The sequence below is a fragment of the Bombina bombina genome, chromosome 11, assembly GCF_027579735.1.
Source record: "Bombina bombina isolate aBomBom1 chromosome 11, aBomBom1.pri, whole genome shotgun sequence".
Lineage (NCBI taxonomy): Eukaryota > Metazoa > Chordata > Amphibia > Anura > Bombinatoridae > Bombina > Bombina bombina.
In genome coordinates, this window is record NC_069509.1 from 163126765 (window position 1) to 163147779 (window position 21015).

A 21015-nucleotide genomic window follows, 5' to 3' on the forward strand; every position below is an offset into this window, starting at 1 on the left:
TTTTTGCTGCATATAAAAAATTATTTAATTTTATTTAATGGCGCTTTAAAGGTATAGGAAATTCAATATTAAACTTGCAAGAATCAGATAGAGCATGTAATTTTAAGGCACTTTTAAAGTCACTTCTATTTTAACATGTGCTTTCTTATCGTGGTATCCATTGTTGAAAAGTAATATGCAAATATCCTTCACTAGTGGGAGCTAGCTGGTGATTGGTGCTTGCATATATTTGTGATTGGCTAACTAGATGTGTTCAGATAGCTGCCAATAGTGCAATGTTGTTCCTTCAGCAAAGAATAACAAGATAATTAAGCATATTAAAAGCAAATGGGAAAGTTGTTTAAAATTGCATGTTCTATCCGAATCATGAATTACATTTTTTTTGGGGGGGGGGGGGGGTTCCTGTCCCTTTAAGCATTTATGATTTTTGTTATGTTTTTGTGGGCTAGAAGAATCCGTGTTTTTTCCAATTTCTGTGGGAATCGTTTGTGTTTTTTTAAATCTTTTAAATGGATGATCATGTACTGATAAAGAAATACATTTTCTTATGTTTGTAGGGCGTGTAACTTTTTACCAGTAGTGCTGTGTGAGTTTTCTTTATCAGCCAGCAATTTTCTATTCCATGGGCTGGTTATGCACTTCCATTTAGTTTAAAAAAACAACACAAACAGCATAAACTGAACCTTTTTCATGCAAAAACATATTTATAACGTTTGAAGAATGTTCTTTAATATGCATGAGAGAAAACATATGAGTTTACTGTCCTTTTAAGTGAACAAATAACTCATACATCGTGATAATTTGTTGAGGCACACAGGATAACGCTGCCACTTAGTTATAAGCAGCTGAAAAATTTGCTCCAAATCTCATAGTGTTTTGTTTGTGTGTGTAACTACAATGAGTTTCTGGTTATCACGTTGCTTCTAAGGAAGCTGGAGAAACTCTATCACACTCAGCACGGGACCTTAGGCTGTGCCACTGCTCCATAGCTGTCCGATGGGTATTACGCATACGGCGCCAGTGGTTGGCTTCTGGCGAGCCTGAGGAATACTGACCAATCACTATTCTTCCGATAAAATCATTACTGCTCTTCATGTTGTGTCCGTAAACTACGATAGAAGAAAAACATAGCATGATTTCAATAACATGATAGGACTTTATAAATAGACAAATATATTTAAAGGGATATGAAAATACATTTTCTATGCTTCAGATAGAGCATGCAATGTTACATTTTCAATTTATTTCCATGATCAAATTTACTTGTTCTCTTGGTATCCTTTGTGGAAAATACCAAGGCAGGTTCAGGAGCAACAATGCACTACTTGGAGCTAGCTGGAGTTGGTGGATACACACATGACACATGCCTCTTGCCATTGGTTTACCAGATAGGTTCAGCTAGATCCTAGTAGAGTTTTGAGCTGACTTTAACTATGTATTTAACCCCTTTGCTGGATTTAAACACACACACACACACATATATTTGCTAGCAATAGTTCTATACTAGAATGATCTGTGTGGAGCTGACATTAACTATGGCCTAGATTTGGAGTTTTGTCGGTAACGACCCGAAAAACTAACGCCGGCTTTTTTCTGGCCGCACCATAAAAATAACTCTGGTATCGAGAGTCCACATAAAGGCTGCGTTAGGCTCCAAAAAAGGAGCGTAGAGCATTTTTAACGCAGCTTCAACTCTCGATACCAGAGTTGCTTACGGACGCGGCCAGCCTCAAAAACGTGCTCGTGCACGATTCCCCCATAGGAAACAATGGGGCTGTTTGAGCTGAAAAAAACCCAAACACCTGCAAAAAAGCCGCGTTCAGCTCCTAACGCAGCCCCATTGTTTGCTATGCGGTAACCCTTCCGACGTCTGCACTTAACACTCTAACATGTACCCCGAGTCTAAACACCACTAACCTTACACTTATTAACCCCTAATCTGCCGCCCCCGCTATCGCTGACCCCTGCATATTATTTTTAACCCCTAATCTGCCGCTCCGTAAACCGCCGCTACTTACATTATCCCTATGTACCCCTAATCTGCTGCCCTAACATCGCCGAACCCTATATTATATTTATTAACCCCTAATCTGCCCCCCACAACGTCGCCTCCACCTGCCTACACTTATTAACCCCTAATCTGCCGAGCGGACCTGAGCGCTACTATAATAAAGTTATTAACCCCTAATCCGCCTCACTAACCCTATCATAAATAGTATTAACCCCTAATCTGCCCTCCCTAACATCGCCGACACCTAACTTCAATTATTAACCCCTAATCTGCCGACCGAATCTCGCCGCTATTCTAATAAATGTATTAACCCCTAAAACTAAGTCTAACCCTAATACTAACACCCCCCTAAGTTAAATATAATTTAAATCTAACGAAATTAATTAACTCTTATTAAATAAATTATTCCTATTTACAGCCAATAGAATGCGAGCTCAATCTGATTGGCTGATTGGATCAGCCAATCGGATTGAACTATATTCTGATTGGCTGATTCCATCAGCCAATCAGAAAATTCCTACCTTAATTCCGATTGGCTGATAGAATCCTATCAGCCAATCGGAATTCGAGGGACGCCATCTTGGATGACGTCCCTTAAAGGAACCGTCATTCGTCGTCTAGTCGTCGGAAGAAGAGGATGGATCCGCGCTGGAGGTCTTCAAGATGGAGCCGGTCGTCATCGGATGGAAGAAGATAGAAGATGCCGCTTGGAGAAGATGTTTGCCGGTCCGGATGTCCTCTTCTTGCCGGATAGGAGGAAGACTTTGGACCCTCTTCTGGACTTCTTCAGTGGATGTCTAGCCCCGCTTGGGTTGGATGAAGATCTTGGAGCCAGGACGGATCGGTGAACCTGGCATGGTGAAGACAAGGTAGGAAGATCATCAGGGGGGTAGTGTTAGGTTTATTTAAGGGGGGTTTGGGTTAGATTAGGGGTATGTGGGTGGTGGGTTGTAATGTTGGGGGGGGGTATTGTATGTTTTTTTTTACAGGCAAAAGAGCTGAAATTCTTGGGGCATGCCCCGCAAAGGGCCCTGTTCAGGGCTGGTAAGGTAAAAGAGCTTGTAATATTTGTATTTTAGAATAGGGTAGGGAATTTTTTATTTTGGGGGGCTTTGTTATTTTATTAGGGGGCTTAGAGTAGGTGTAATTAGTTTAAAATTGTTGTAATATTTTTCTTATGTTTGTAAATATTTTATTATTTTCTGTAACTTAGTTCTTTTTTATTTTTTGTACTTTAGATAGTTTATTTAATGTTATTTATTTGTAGCAATTGTGTTTAATTAATTTATTGATAGTGTAGTGTTAGGTTAATTGTAGGTAATTGTAGGTAGTTTATTTAATTATTTTATTGATAGGGTAGTGTTAGGTTTAATTATATCTTAGGTTAGGATTTATTTTACAGGTAAATTTGTAATTATTTTAACTAGGTAACTATTAAATAGTTCTTAACTATTTAATAGCTATTGTACCTGGTTAAAATAATTACAAAGTTGCCTGTAAAATAAATATTAATCCTAAAATAGGTATAATATAATTATAATTTATATTGTAGCTATATTAGGATGTATTTTACAGGTAAGTATTTAGCTTTAAATAGGAATTATTTATTTAATAAGAGTTAATTAATTTCGTTAGATAAAAATTATATTTAACTTAGGGGGGTGTTAGTGTTAGGGTTAGACTTAGCTTTAGGGGTTAATACATTTATTAGAATAGCGGTGAGCTCCGGTCGGCAGATTAGGGGTTAATAATTGAAGGTAGGTGTCGGCGATGTTAGGGAGGGCAGATTAGGGGTTAATACTATTTATGATAGGGTTAGTGAGGCGGATTAGGGGTTAATAACTTTATTATAGTAGCGCTCAGGTCCGCTCGGCAGATTAGGGGTTAATAAGTGTAGGTAGGTGTCGGCGACGTTGTGGGGGGCAGATTAGGGGTTAATAAATATAACATAGGGGTCGGCGATGTTAGGGGTAGCAGATTAGGGGTACATAGGGATAACGTAGGTGGCGGCGATTTGCGGTCGGAAGATTAGGGGTTAATTATTTTAAGTAGCTTGCGGCGACGTTGTGGGGGGCAAGTTAGGGGTTAATAGATATAATACAGGGGTCGGCGGTGTTAGGGGCAGCAGATTAGGGGTACATAAGTATAACGTAGGTGGCGGTCGGCAGATTAGGGGTTAAAAATTTTAATCGAGTGGCGGCGATGTGGGGGGACCTCGGTTTAGGGGTACATAGGTAGTTTATGGGTGTTAGTGTACTTTAGGGTACAGTAGTTAAGAGCTTTATAAACCGGCGTTAGCCAGAAAGCTCTTAACTCCTGCTATTTTCAGGCGGCTGGAATCTTGTCGTTAGAGCTCTAACGCTCACTGCAGAAACGACTCTAAATACCAGCGTTAGAAAGATCCCATTGAAAAGATAGGCTACGCAAATGGCGTAGGGGGATCTGCGGTATGGAAAAGTCGCGGCTGAAAAGTGAGCGTTAGACCCTTTAATCACTGACTCCAAATACCAGCGGGCGCCCAAAACCAGCGTTAGGAGCCTCTAACGCTGGTTTTGACGGCTACCGCCGAACTCTAAATCTAGGCCTATATTTGCATAAACAAATAATGCATAATAAAAAGACAATGCAATAGCACTTAGGGGCCGAATGATCAAACTCTGAATAAAAAGCTGTTATGAAGCAGCGGTCTAAAGACCGCTGCTCCATAACAGGTCCACTGCCTCTGAGGCTGCGGTCTGCAATCCGCCCAATCCTATACGATCAGGCTGATTGACACTCCCTGCTAGTGGCCAATTGGCCGCGAATCTGCAGGGGGTGGCATTGCACAAGAACTGCTGAGCAGATCATGTCGGACAGACCGATGATAAAACTGTCCCTTAGTTTGAACTTGAAATGAGTAGTAGATTTTTTTTTCTGACAAATTTCAGTTATGTCCATTTCCTTATCCCCTGTATCATGTGACAGCCATCAGCCAATCACAAATGTATATTCTGTGAATTCTTGCACATGCTCAGTAGGAGCTGGTGACTCAAAAAGCGTAAATATAAAAAGATTGTGCACATTTTGTTAATGGAAGTAAATTGGAAAGTTGTTTAAAATTGCTGCTCTATCTGTATCATGAACGTTTAATTTTGACTTGAGTCACATTTATATGCAAGCAATACTTCTATAAAATAATTATCTAACACATAAGAGCATATTGTTTTTGCACTTGTGACATTATCAATAAATTGTAGGATTCATCTTTAGGTATAGAAAAACTGACCTGTCTTTATTTGTTTTATCATTTTAACATATATAAACCTTTCAAATAAACTGTAGCACCAGAGTTACACTATAATTCTTATATTAATATAAAGTAATAAAAATTGTACAGCCAGAAATGATATAAATGCCTCTATGTACCATACAAAGGCTCTGTTGGAATTCTGCAATAGCCCTTGTAGACTGAACGGATTTTGCTTTACAAACACTGTTTAAAAATTAAGCTTTAAATGAATCAATCCCATAACAGTAAAAAGCCTACTCCCAAAACCAGGAATATAAGGTATCACCATCGCTATATATTACAGCTCGTTATTCTGGCCTGTTTTCTCAGATGTTGAGTGGGATGTTACAACTAATGCCAAAACACATGACTTTTTTGTACTGACAATTGTGGGTTTGACGCATAGAACACCTCTCAAACTAAACATCATTTGTCATATGTCATGTGACTAAGCTTTCTTATTTGGGCCAATTTAAACAATACAAAATGTAGAAGATGTCTCAACAAACTCTCAGAGAAAACTATTTTACATATATATATATATATATATATATATATATATATATATGTCATAATTGGAATAAAACTTTGAAAAGTCCTGGTGAGTGCACTCTTCATTACTTACTATTTACCTATCTGCTGCACCCTGGGCATGTGATTTGGAATTCTGGAGTGCTTGTCTACTTTGAAATTTATATATATATATATATATATATATATATTCAAACTCTGCAAATTTGAAGTATATTAAAGTGTTTTTAATGCTAAGAGACAGTGAAATTATGAAATGATTAGCCTAAGGCTGTAGCCAAAATGGTTGTATACTGATATATTTTGGGCATGTGCAGTAATCAAAAGAAAGGGTGGAAAATTAAAACAACAAATGCCAAGTAATATTTTCTCAAGTTGTCTGTGGGATAAATCAAGACACGGGCAGTACTGTTTTTCTATAGGATATTGGTACACATTTTATATCACATATTGCAGATATGTATGTTGATAAACAATTAAAGTAACAAAAAAAGTTATTTCTTTTCTGTCTTGTATTTCAAAGAGGACATGTAAAGATTGTCCTCATACATTTGAGGTGAGTCAGTGTCCACGAATAATGCAGTGAGAGGTCTGCTGATCAGCCAGTGGGCAGCCAGTCCTCAAGGCCTAGTTGTACTCAAGATAGATTTATTAGTGATGATATAGGCACAAATAACATGATAGTATCCTGATACATTTTGTAGAAAATTCCAGGAAGATGCCAGGGGAACCTGATGCCAAAACACGGATTTTACGGAATAAATAAAAAAGTAGTCATGTTATGGCACAAACCATAAATACTTGTAAGCAGCAGACATGAGAGTGTATCACTTTAATATAGACATGTGCATTCGTTTTGTTACAATTGGATATTTGTAACGAAAAAACAGATATTTATTTTGTTTCCATTAAACGAATATACGAAGAAATGCACAAACTCATTTAAATTAAACAAATATATACTAATGAATATATAAGGTGAGATACTTACCTCTAACGTGCTGGGGAGTCGCAGTAATCCAGAGCCTTCTTCACTGAGGGATAGATGATCTAAGCCTCGCCAGATCAAACCTAGGTTTTGTCACCGACTCTCGCAGGGGCTTTCCTGGTGAAATTATCCTAAAAAAGGGGCAGTCCCTGCGAGTAGCCAGTTGGATCCTATTGAAACTAATGGAGCTCGCTGGAAAGGGACACTGGAAAGTTAGCAGTGAGCAGGGGGCGCACTTTCAAAATTAAATCCTGCAGCCAATATAAATCACATTACGTTGCTCTCTGAGAATAGCATCTTACAATCACCTATATTTTCATATACATGTGTTTTTCTATTAGGTTTATAAGTATTTGTAGGGTTTTGAGAAAAGCTTGCCACCTTTTAGTTGGCGAGAATAAACTGTGAGATCTGCAGTGCGAAAATGTTTACAGAATTATGCTGGGATTAGAGAGACATTTTTATATACGCCCATAGAACGCCCATGTTCAGCCCATTTTCCAAAAAAAAACCCCAACAATTACGCTTTGCATTTTGTATTTATAAGTACAAATTTCTGTGTGTTTTTTGCACATCCAGTGCACTAAAATTACGATTTACGCTGTTCATATTTAATACGATTCATTACTGTGTAAATTACATAAACATTTTAAGTTTTTGGTAAAATACGATTTTTGGTGAAGAATTTTGTCCCGGTTTTAGATGTATCATAACAATACAATTTTTCCTGTGTATTTTTGTATGAATGGTTCAATTATTTGTTTTGTATGATGTTAAAAATACGAATTTTACTGTGCACTTTTCATATGAAAATGCAGTATGCGCCACTTAGTGAGACACCCTGTTTTTAGGTTAAAAAGTGTCTTTAGATTATTACACCAGGGAAATAGAAGAACTGGCGAGCATTCTTTAATAATCTCGCCAGCCCAGAGAGCTTTAGATCATCAGGACCTGCGTCCAGGGCCGCGCGGATAGGAGGCTTAGCTTGGAGGATTGCGGAGCTTGCGCTAAAGGAGAAGATCCTTTGGCGCAGGTCAGTAGCGTACCTACTAAAAAGAGGGCCCTGGTTTAAAAATGTTTTTCACAGTCTAACTTGTACTTATGAAAGATTTGTCATAAACCTGGACACTTATGTTGTTAAGATTACGGACTGTTTTAGGATCTAACACTTTGTATCAAGTGTGTATTTATTGTGTATCAAATTGTGTATTTATTGTGTGTTTTTTATTCCTGTGTGTTTTATGATCAGTTGATTTTTTATTATTCATTGTTAATAAATATATATTAATATATTTGAATCTGTACTCATTTATTGCATTTTTTACACGTATATCTAAATTTTATACACATATTAGCTTTTTAAGTACGCATTAATTTTATATTTAATTTTATATATAATCTTATTTCCCCCCGATTTATCACAACTTTAGCACAGTGATTGTGCGCAATTAAAGTGAAGGTAAACTTACCGTAATGTCGACAGAGTATAGCATTTTGCTTGTAAAATAAATATGACTTTCATTCATCAATTTTAATATTTTTGTGTATAAAGTTATTGCCATATAAAGCTATGCATAAATGATCCACAAATTCAACCCGTTTTTTTTTTTTTATCTGTTGATCACGTTTTTCTCAAACCCAATTGAAATTCTGGTCGTTAGGCGGCCGTCACTCCACGTCATCCGCCCCTTCTTTTAGCTGCGCATGCGGTATTACATTTTTCTTCTTAATGAAATCCAAACGCACTCCTGTTTCGCGCATGCGTATTTGTAACAGCTATGAATTCCTCTAGCATTAAATATTGAACGGCGATTATCGCATACGCATTGAAAAGCGGCATTGGAGATTTGTGCATGGGCAATGTAATCCAAGATCACGAGCGTGCATTTGAGAGCACCTGGAGAGTGGGTAGGACCGCTGAAGACGTCGCACAATGAAGAAGAAGGAAGTAGGGCTTGGGAGGAGTTGGGATCAAAACAGTGGTAAATTAGAAATATAATTTTTATTAAAACTATGGCAGAAAACGAAAAAATAACTAAGCGACTACATGAAGGGGATAATGATAAATGGTAAGTTGTCTTTAAGAAAAGGACCAGTCAACACATTAGATTTGCATAATCAACAAATGCAAGATAACAAGACAATGCGATAGCACTTAGAGGCCTAGTTATCAACGTGTCTACTTTACCTGCCTTCGCCGGTCCAATACGCCCGCCTAAGCTCGCCTAACTTCGCCGCCGCGGACCTGCAAATTTTCGCCTAAGTTATCAAAAATGCTGTCAAAAAGCCGCGCACCAAGTACGGGGCGATGAGCAGCGGACTGTAATAGTTATCACTCATCCGATCTCGCTGCTCTTTGGCTTTTTGACAGCTTTATTGCTAGCCTGTCACTAAGCACCCACACTAACTACACTGTTCTATCCCCTATACCGGCGCCCCCGGAGCCCCCCGCAACTAAATAAAGCTAGTAACCCCTAAACCGCTGCTCCTAGACCCCGCCGCAACTCTTATAAATGTATTAGCCCCTAAACCGCCGCTCCCGGACACCGCCGCCACCTACATTTTACTTAGTAACCCCTATCCTGCCCCCCCTATACCGCCGCCCTCTATAATAAAGTTATTAACCCCTATCCTGCTGATCCCGCACCTTGCCGCAACTAAATAAATAGTTTAACCCCTAAACCGCCACTCCCGGACCCCGCCGCAACCTATATTAAACTTATTAACCCCTAATCTGCCCCCCTACACCGTCGCCACCTATAATACATTTATTAACCCCTATCCTGCCCCCCACTACACCGCCGCCACTGTAATAAATTTATTAACCCCTAAACCTAAGTCTAACACTAACCCTAAAACCTCCCTAACTTAAATATTAATTAAATATATGTAAATAATATTTCTATTATTAACTAAATTAATCCTATTTAAAACTAAATACTTACCTTTAAAATAAACCCTAATATAGCTACAATATAAATAATAATTACATTGTAGCTATCTTAGGATTTATTTTTATTTTACAGGTAACTTTCAATTTATTTTAACTAGGTACAATAGTTATTAACTATTTAATAGCTTACCTAGCTAAAATAAACAGAAATTTACCTGTAAAATAAAAACTAACCTAAGTTACAATTACACCTAACACTACACTATACTTTAATAAATTATTTTTATTTAAAACAAAATACTTACCTGTAAAATAAACCCGAAGATAGCTACAATGTAATTAATAATTACATTGTAGCTATTTTAGGATTTATATTTATTTTACAGGTAACTTTGTATTTATTTTAGCTAGATAGAATAGTTATTAAATAGTTATTAACTATTTAATAACTACCTAGCTAAAAGAAATACAAAATTACCTGTAAAATAAATACTAACCTAAGTTACAATTAAACCTAACACTACACTATCATTAAATTAATTAAATAAATTAACTACAAATAACTACAATTAAATACAATTACATAAACTAACTAAAGTACAAAAAATAAAAAAAGCTAAGTTACAAAAAATAAAAAAAATAAGTTACAAACATTAAAAAAATATTACAACAATTTTAAGCTAATTACACCTAATCTAAGCCCCCTAATAAAATAACAAAGCCCCCCAAAATAAAAAAAAATCCCTACCCTATTCTAAATTAAAAAAGTTCAAAGCTCTTTTACCTTACCAGCCCTTAAAAGGGCCTTTTGCGGGGCATGCCCCAAAGAAAACTGCTCTTTTGCCTGTAAAAGAAAAATACAACCCCCCCAACATTAAAACCCACCACCCACATACCCCTAATCTAACCCAAACCCCCCCGTAAATAAACCTACACTACCCCCCTGAAGATCATCCTACCTTGAGTTGTCTTCAGCCAGCCGACCCACCGATGGAACCGAAGAGGAGATCCAGAGCGGCAGAAGTGATCCTCCAAAGGGCGCTGAAGAAGTCTTCCATCCGATGAAGTGATCCTCCAGGCGGTGCTGAAGAAGTCTTCCATCCGGGCAATGTCATCTTCCAAGCGGCGCTGAAGAAGTCTTCCATCCAGGCGATGTCATCTTCCAAACGGGGTCTTCAATCTTCTTTCTTCAGGATCCATCTTCATCCCGCCGCAGCGGAACATCCTTCTTTCCCGACGGACTACCGACGAATGAAGGCTCCTTTAAGGGACGTCATCCAAGATGGCGTCCCTTCAATTCTGATTGGCTGATAGGATTCTATCAGCCAATCGGAATTAAGGTAGGAAAAATCTGATTGGCTGATTGAATCAGCCAATCAGATTGAAGTTCAATCCGATTGGCTGATCCAATCAGCCAATCAGATTGAGTTTGCATTCTATTGGCTGTTCCGATCAGCCAATAGAATGTGAGCTCAATCTGATTGGCTGATTCAATCAGCCAATCAGATTTTTCCTACCCTAATTCCGATTGGCTGATAGAATCCTATCAGCCAATCGGAATTGAAGGGACGCCATCTTGGATGACGTCCCTTAAAGGAGCCTTCATTCGTCGGTAGTTCGTTGGGAAAGAAGGATGTTCCGCGTTGGCGGGATGAACATGGATCCTGAAGAAAGAAGATTGAAGACCCCGCTTGGAAGATGACATCGCCCGGATGGAAGACTTCTTCAGCGCCGCCTGGATGATGACTTCATCGGATGGAAGACTTCTTCAGCGCCCCTTGGAGGATCACTTCTGCCGCTCCGGATCTCCTCTTCAGTTCCATTGGTGGGTCGGCTGGCTGAAGACAACTCAAGGTAGGATGATATTCAGGGGCGGTAGTGCTAGGTTTTTTTACGGGGGGTTTGGGTTAGATTAGGGGTATGTGGGTGGTGGGTTGTAATGTTGGGGGGGTTGTATTTTTCTTTTACAGGCAAAAGAGCAGTTTTCTTTGGGGCATGCCCCGCAAAAGGCCCTTTTAAGGGCTGGTAAGGTAAAAGAGCTTTGAACTTTTTAAATTTAGAATAGGGTAGGGAATTTTTTTATTTTGGGGGGCTTTGTTATTTTATTAGGGGGCTTAGATTAGGTGTAATTAGCTAAAAATTGTTGTAATATTTTTTAAATGTTTGTAACTTATTTTTTTTATTTTTTGTAACTTAGCTTTTTTTATTTTTTGTAGTTTAGTTAGTTTATGTAATTGTATTTAATTGTAGTTATTTGTATTTAATTTATTTAATTAATGTAATGATAGTGTAGTGTTAGGTTTAATTGTAACTTAGGTTAGGATTTATTTTACAGGTAATTTTGTATTTCTTTTAGCTAGGTAGTTATTAAATAGTTAATAACTATTTAATAACTATTCTAACTAGCTAAAATAAATACAAAGTTACCTGTAAAATAAATATTAATCCTAAAATAGCTACAATGTAATTATTAATTACATTGTAGCTATCTTAGGGTTTATTTTACAGGTAAGTATTTAGTTTTAAATAGGATTCATATATTTAATGATAGTGTAATGTTAGTTGTAATTGTAACTTAGGTTAGGATTTATTTTACAGGTAAATTTCTGTTTATTTTAGCTAGGTAAGCTATTAAATAGTTAATAACTATTTAATAGCTATTGTACCTAGTTAAAATAAATTGAAATTTGCCTGTAAAATAAACATATATCCTAAAATAGCTACAATATAATTATTATTTATATTGTAGCTATATTAGGGCTTATTTTAAAGGTATTTAGTTTTAAATAGGATTAATTTAGTTAATAATATAAATATTATTTTGATTTATTTAATTAATATTTAAGTTGGGGGGTATTAGGGTTAGTGTTAGACTTAGGTTTAGGGGTTAATAATTTTATTACAGTGGCGGCGGTATAGGGGGGGCAGGATAGGGGTTAATAAATGTATTATAGGTGTAGGGGGGGCAGATTAGGGGTTAATAAGTTTAATATAGGTTGCGGCGGGGTCCGGGAGCAGCGGTTTAGGGGTTAAACTATTTATTTAGTTGCGGTGAGGTGCGGGATCAGCAGGATGGGGGTTAATAACTTTATTATAGAGGGCGGCGGTATAGGGGGGCAGGATAGGGGTTAATAGGTATCATGTAGGTGGCGGCGGGGTCTGGGAGAGGCGGTTTAGGAGTTAATACATATATTATAGTTGCGGCGGGGTCAGGGAGCGGCGGTTTAGGGGTTAATATGTATAGAGTAGCTTGTGGTGGGCTCCGGGAGCAGCGGTTTAGGGGGTAATAACTTTATTTAGTTGCGGCGGTGTAGGGGGGGCAGATTAGGGGTGTTTAGACTCAGGGTACATGTTAGGGTGTTAGGTGTAGACAGCTCCCATAGAAATCAATGGGATGTCGGGCAGCAGCGAACTTATACTTTCGCTATGGTCAGACTCCCATTGATTAATATGGGATCCACCGCCTCCAGGGCGGCGGATTGAAAACACGGTACGCTGGGCCGGAAAAGTGCCGAGTGTACCTGCTAGTTTTTTGATAACTAGCAAAAGTAGTCAGATTGTGCCGCACTTGTGTGCGGAACATCTGGAGTGACATAAGAATCGATCTGTGTCGGACTGAGTCTGGCGGATCGAAGCTTACGTCACTAAATTCTACTTTTGCCAGTCTCTAGCCTTTGATAACTAAGGCGAATCAGCCTCGCCACAAATACGCTGCGGAATTCCAGCGTATTTGAGGTTGACGGCTTGATAACTACCCCGCTTAGTCTGAACTTCAAATGAGTAGATGATTTTTTTATAACAAATTTCAAAGTTATGTATATTTCCACTCCCCCTGTACCATGTGACAGCCATCAGCCAATCACAAATGCATGTACGTATAGTCTGTGAATTCTTGCACATGCTCAATAGGATCTGGTGACTCAAAAATTGTAAATATAAAAGACTGTGCACATTTTTTTTAATGGAAGTAAATTGGAAAGTTGTTTTAAATTACATTCTGTATCTGAATCATGAAAATTTAATTTAACCTGAGTGTCCCTCAATTTTCATTTTTGTAAAAATGTTTTTGCCACCCCCGAATGTAACTAAATCCTAAACAATAGTAATAGCAATAGTAATATATATTCTTCTCTGTAAAAGGATTTTATTATATCTGTCTGTCTATCTATCTATCTGCATGTATAGACTGACTGCTATGGGCCCCCCTAACACTTGGGCCCTGGGGCCACTGAACCTGCTGAACCAATGGTAGTTCCTGCCCTTGCACAGAGTTCGGGATTAACGCGGCTCTCCAGTGCGCTAGAGGTAAATTTAAGCTGACAGGTGATTTTTCACCTGCGGCAAAGGAACGTTTTACTGAATGTAAATGTTACCAAATATTGAGTATTCGTTTAGTTTAAAACTAATCAAATACTGAATAGTGCAGCAGTGAAGTTCAAACACTAACTCAGCTAATACTACTACTACTAATAATAATCTGAATGTTAAATACTGCAAATGGTTACGTGATCACAACCAGCCATTTTCATTGTTCAATGGTAGCATTATTTTTACTGTAGTTTTGGTACAGAATATCCTGTACTTAAAGGGACACTAAACCCAAAATTTTTTTCTTTACTGATCCAGATAGAGCAGCATTTTTAAGCAACTTTCTCATTTACTGCTATTATCAATTTTTCTTCATTCTCTTGCTATCTTTATTTAAAAAGCAGGAATGTAAAGCTTAGGAGCCGGACCATTATTGGTTCAGAACCTGGGTTATGCTTGATAATTGGTTTGCTAAATGTATCTAGGGTGCTGAAACTAAAATGGGCTGGCTTCTAAGCTTTACATTCCTGCTTTTGAAATAAAGATAGCAAGAGAACGAAGAACAATTAATAATAGGAGTAAATTAGAAAGTTGTGTAAAATTGCACGCTCTATCTAAATTATGAAAGAAAAAATGTGGGTTTAGTATCCCTTTAACATGTGCCAGTCTCAGGAAATCACCATATTGTTTGCTATAAATCATGTACATTTAATTGTTTTGATTGCAAAATCTAGAAAATGATTGTAATTACTGCAAAAAAACACACTGACAGTACCAGCTGATTGTGATTACTGGAAAAACACACTGACAACACCATCTGATTGTGACCATTGAAAAAAAACCACACTGTCAATATCGGCTGATTATGATCACTAGAATAAACACACTGCAAATATCGGCTGATTTTGACCACTGGAAAAAACACACTGACAACACAGTCTAATTGTGACCACTGAAAAAAACCACACTGACAATACCGGCTGATTATGAACACTGGAAAAAAAAATGTCAACACCAGCTGATTATGATCACTGGAAAAAACACACTGACAACACCAGCTGATTGTGATCACTGGAAAAAAACACTGACATCACCGGCTGATTGTGATCAATGGAAAAAACACACTGACAACACAGTCTGATTGAGACCACTGGAAAAAATAAAATTAAAAAACACCGGCTAATTATGATCACTGGAAAAAACACTGACAACACTGGCTGATTGTGATCACTGGGAAAAAACACTGACAGCACCGGCTGATTGTGATCACTGGAAAAACACACTGACAACACCGGCTGATTGTGATCACTGGAAAAAAAATCTTAACAACACCGGCTGATTGTGATCACTGGAAAAAGACGCTGACACCAGCTGAAATGTATAAATCATTATCTGCCTAAAACAAGTGGAACACTATGATCAACCTCTAAATTATCACACACCTAGAATACATTTAACTGTTTCAGGACCTTTATTTCTATATTTATTCTTTACTATGGCTTTGACTTGAACCTTAAACCATGGCCATGCCAATAAAATACCAGGTGGGTGGCAAAGCTAACCTTTTCTATTGGTTTAGCAAAAAAAAATAACCCGGTATGTAGAAATGTATGTTAGTTAAATAGCTGCCAATGCTTGTGGCTTAAAGGGATATGAAATAATGTTCGCTTAGTAAAAAAAATATGTAAACATAAAAAAGACAGATTGTATTAAAGCAGCCAACAACTCACTTGTTTTCTTGCAAATGAGCACTTATAAATTGTCAGTGTATCCATTGTTTTTAGTGAGATAAGGGAGCTACCATTATAAAACTTAAAGGGCCATTATAAATTTAAAATGACATGCCCCAATCCATTAGAGCATGTAATTTAAATATTAGTACAAAGGGGTTAAACACATACTTAAAGTCCAACTCCGGACCTGCAGAGCTCTGCTGGTCTCAAGGAAAAAATGACTCGGATGCAGTAATCAGCACTAGTGACCCAGCTAGTTTTAACCCTAGCATTACAGTGTAGCTAGGGCTAACACTAAATGCTCTAATAGTCTACAGAACATCATTTTAATATTCTAATAGTCTTTTATGCTCTACTGTCACATGATTTTTACAGCAAATAATCCTCTACTGAGTATGGACCAGAAAACGACTGGAGCTAATGCAGCTGTCTTCTAACAACCATTTCAACGGTAAAGCTCATTTGCCCTCCTTAACACAGCAACAGGAAGTAATGGGGCTTGCACAAATGAAGTTAAAAAAAAATAAAAGGTAAAATCCTTTTAAAATGATGGAGAATACAGATTGCTATGATTTCTATAAAGTATGAGCTGCTTAGTGTTTTTTTTTTTTAGTACAACAATGAAACAGACGGGTTTATATCTCTTTAAGGATGGCTTCTATCAGCATTAAACTCATAAATGTAAAACTCTTAAACTAAGCTATTAAGGAACTTTGCTGCCCTCAACAGGATTACCAATTAATATGACATGCATTGCCATGCAAAATGTGAGGCTGGGAGAAAAACCTGTACAAAACACAGAAAGACAACAAATGAACAGTAAATTCTAAAGTACAATTTTAAGATTCAGATAGAGCATGCACATTAAAAAGACTTTTAGATTTACTTCTGTTACCAAATTGACTTTGTTCTCTTGGTATCCTTTCTTGAAAGGCATAGCAAGGCAGACTCAGGGCAGCTAAGCTCCCAGGACCAAATTTCTGGTTTGGGGGATCAAAGCATTGTAGTTACCAGGGTATAGTGTATAGAAACTTACATCATTAACCCTTTCACTTCTAAGCCTTTTCTTGACCCCAGGGCTGCGCCAATTTTGAGGTTTTATTTGCTATAGATATTTAAACCCTATTGTAAGTCAAATTTCAGTGAGTCACACACACATATTATATATTGGGGGGTTTTCAGCAAGCCCAGCAGATTCACAATATAGCAAAAACTGTAAAAAAAATAGAATTTTTGTGTCAATTTTAGTAAATAGTATTAAAGGTCCCAGTGACAACTGCTGTTTCTGTGATCACCTTACTAAATTGTCATCAATGGTAGCCACATGTGACAGATGTGGCCGAAAGTATTGGTACCCATCCACTTATTTAGGAAAACGCACAACGTTCTCTAAACTAAGTAAAAATTGGCAAAAGTATTTGGTATCCACCATTCTTTATTTCAAACTAGGCAATAAGGCTGCTCAGAGGGCAGTCTACTTTACAAAAACTACAAACCCCAAAGCTAAAATTACACAAAATGAAAAATGTAAAATTACAGAAAAAAATAAACAAAAAGCTATCCAAAATAAAAAATGTAAACCTAAACTTACCCCTATAAAAAAATCCCCCCAAAAATAAAGACACCCCCTAATCTAATACTAAACTACGAATAGCCATTAAAAGGGTTTTTGTAGGGCATTGCCCTAAGTTAAACAGCTCTTTTACATAAACAAATGACCAATTACCCCCTAACAGTAACCCCCCACCCACCAAACCCCCCCCCCCAAAAAAAAACTAACACTAAAACAAAATAAACTACCCATTGCCCCTTAAGGGGCATTTGTATGGGCATTGCCCTTAAAAGGACATACAGCTCTACTGCCCTTAAAAGGGCAATCAGCTCTTTTCCAGCCCAAAAAAACAAATCTAAAAAAAAAAAGCCACCCTTTTGTAAGATATATATCTTACAAAAAAAATCATCAGATGTTTATAGAAATAGTTCTTTATGGATAAATATAACATATTATTTTATGTGAAGAACATTGGAATGTGAAATATTAATATTTCATGTTGGGTTGAGTTCGGGTTAGTGCGAGTGTATGGGTGTTAGTTTTTTTTAAGTTTTCATGCTCCATTGAAGTCTATAGGAGAAGTTAACGCGGTAGCAATATTTTTAAGCATGTGTTGGGTTATGCTCATATTACAAGTTGAAAGTAAAACATTTGCGCAAGAGCAAAAACCCAACACGTGCAAAAAAGCCTCCATCTACCATAAATTACGCTCGATCCTGAGCACTAAATTGCGCTCCACTTGTAATCTAGCCCTTTATGGATGATTATGTTTTAAGTATAATGCCCCTTTAAAAAGACATGATACTCAAATAAATGATTTTTTTTCTGTTGGAGTTGTCTTTGTCAGCCAGTGAGCAGTGGAGTCCCAGGACACAATCATGCAATTCCTGTTATTTTCACCTTAAATTTAAACAGACATAAATCTAAAAAATATTATTCATGATTCAGACAGAGGGGCCGATTTATCAAGTGTCTGGTGGACATGATCCGCTATAGCGAATCTTGTTCGCCAGACATCGATAAATGCCGACAACATACGCTGTCTGCATTTATCATTGCACAAGCAGTTCTTGTGAACTGCTTGTGCAATGCCGCCCACTGCAGATTTGCAGCCAATTGGCCGCTAGCAGGGGGTGTCAATCAACCAGATCGTATGAGATTGGGCGGATTGATGTCCGCCACCTCAGAAGAGGTGTACAAGTTAAGACCGCTGCTTCTTAACTCCTGAAGGCTTGCACGGAAACAGGGATATACGACCCCATTCGGGCTGTGATAAATCGGCCCCAGAGCATTCAATTTCAAACAACTTTCCAATTTACTTCTGTTACCAAACATGCATCAATCTCTGGGTATCCTTTGTTAAAGGAGTAGAAAGGCACTACTGGTAGCTAACTGAACACAGTGGATGAGCCAATGACAAGAGGCATATATGTGAAGCCACCAATCAGCAGCTATAGCTCCCAGTAGTGCATTGCTGCTCCTGAGCCTACCTAGCTATGCTTTTCAACAAAAGGATACCAAAAGAACAAAGCAAATTCGATAATAGTAGTAAACTGTAAAGTTGTTTAAAATTGCATTTCTATCTGAATCATGAAAGTTTCATTTTAAATTTACTGTCCCTTTAAATGTTTTTTTTTTTAATATGTATGTAACATTTTAACACCTAAATAATTGTGTCATATTTAAATCATCTAGAAATAAAGATAAGATATATAACATTTCTGTGCCGTATATAATATCTATTACTCATTTACAGCTAGATTACAAGTTTTGCGTTGCAGCTTGTAACGCTGAAAATATGACATTGTCAGCATTAAAACAGCACCGAAGCTATTACAAATGTTGTCGGTATAGGTATAGGCAACGCAAACGTTAAAATTACTCATTTATTTTTCATGGGATTCCCATAGCGCCGGTATTACGAGTTTTGCGGTGAGGCTAAAAAGTGAGTGTTACGGCCTAAAACGACAAGATCTGTACCGCCAGGATTTAAGCAGCTCTCATTCTATTGGCTAATTCGAATTAGCCAATAGAATGATAGCTGCTTAAATCCTATTGGCTGATTTTAATAGCCAATAGGATTTTAGCAGCCCTAATTCCTATTGGCTGATTCAAAATTTTCAGCCAATAGGAATGCAAGGGACGCCATCTTGAATCCTTGAATCCTTGCATTGAAGATTCAGTGTACGGCGGAGACCGTTTGAAGAGGATGCTCCACGCCGGATGTCTTCAGGATGGACCCGCTCCATGCCGGCGTAAATGGATCGTCGGGGGTTAGTGTTTTTTTAAGTTTTTTTGGGTGTTATGCCCATACAAATGCCCTTTTCAGGGCAATGGTTAGCTTAGGTTATTTTAGATAGTTTTTTTTTTATTTGGCGGGGTTGGTTGGGTGGTGGGTTTTACTGTTGGGGGGTCTTTGGATTTTTTACAGGTAAAAGAGCTAATATCTTTGGTGCAATGCCCCACAAAAGGCCCTTTTAAGGGCCATTGGTAGTTTATTGTCGGCTAGGGTTTTTTTTAATTTTGGGTGGGCTTTTTGATTTTGATATTAGATTAGGTGTAATTCTTTTTTCTTTTCTTTTTTTTTTTTTTTTTTGATAATTTGTTTGTTATTTTGTGTAATGTATATTTTTAGGGGGTGTTTTTTTTTTTTTTTTTTTTTTAAAGTAAAAGAGCTTTTTATCTCAGGGCAATGCCCTAAAAAAGGCCTCTTTAAAGGCTCCCAAAAGGCCCTTTTAAGGGCCCTTGGTAGTTTGGGGGGTGGGGGATCGTATAGTGTTAGGGGGTGTTTGTATTCTTTTTAAAGTAAAAGAGCTGGATAGGTTTTTTATTTTTTGTAAGTTTGTATTTATTTTAACTAGGTAGTTATTAAATAATTAATAACTATTTACTAACTAGTCTACCTAGTTAAATAAATACAAACTTACCTGTGAAATAAAAATAAAACCTAAGCTAGCTACAATGTAACTATCCTATAATATAAAAGGCCAAGTGTGTTTGTCCGAAGCTGTCATGCGCAATAGAGACAAACACACATGGCCTTCAACAGACTGACCTGCAGTGGCATCTGAAGCCGACCGGGCATGACGTGGGCATGGCGTAGCAGGACCAGGCGTGACGCGGGTGGGGCCGGGTGTGATGTGGGTGGGGCCCTGCAGCCGTGAAAGAGAGAGCTCAAAAGAGGGGGATAGAGAGACTGAGAGAGAGCTCAAAAGAGGGGGGATAGAGAGAGCAAAAGAGAGGGAGAGAGACAGCAAAAGAGAGGGGGGAGAGAGACAGCAAAAGAGAGGGGTTAGGGAGAGCAAAAGAGAGGGGGGATAGAGAGAACAAAAGAGAGGGAGAGAGACAGCAAAAGAGAGGGGGGAGAAAGGGGGAAGAGAGAGAAAAAGAGAGGGGGAGAGAGAGAGCGCAAAAGAGAGGTGGAAAAGAGAGAGAGCAAAAGATAGGGGTGAGAGAGAGCAAAATAGAGGGGGGGAGAGAGAATATGAGAGGGGGAGAGAGAGAGAGCAAAAGAGAGGGGGAGAGAGACAGCAAAAGAAAGGGGGGAAATAGAGCAAAAGAAAGGGGAGAGAGAACAAAAGAGGGGGGATAGTGAGAGCAAGAGAGGGGGATAGAGAGAGCAAAAGAGAGGGGGGAGAGAGAGCGCAAAAGAGGGGCGATAGAGAGACCAAAAGAGAGGGGATAGAGAGAGCAAAAGAGAGGGGGGAGAGAGAGCACAAAAGTGAGGGGAT

The 21015-nt window shown here is 38.0% G+C and overlaps 1 protein-coding gene across 1 annotated transcript in view; it reads right to left on the bottom strand.

Annotated features, from left to right (window-relative positions):
• Nucleotides 1-823: 823 nt before the first annotated feature.
• SYT17 (synaptotagmin 17) overlaps nt 824-21015 on the bottom strand; it is a 130517-nt gene continuing 110325 nt past the window's right edge. The window contains exon 7 of the mRNA XM_053694247.1: nt 824-1109. Within this exon, the coding sequence (XP_053550222.1) occupies nt 913-1109 (197 nt within the window). The 3' untranslated portion in view covers nt 824-912. The remainder of the gene's footprint in view (nt 1110-21015) is intronic.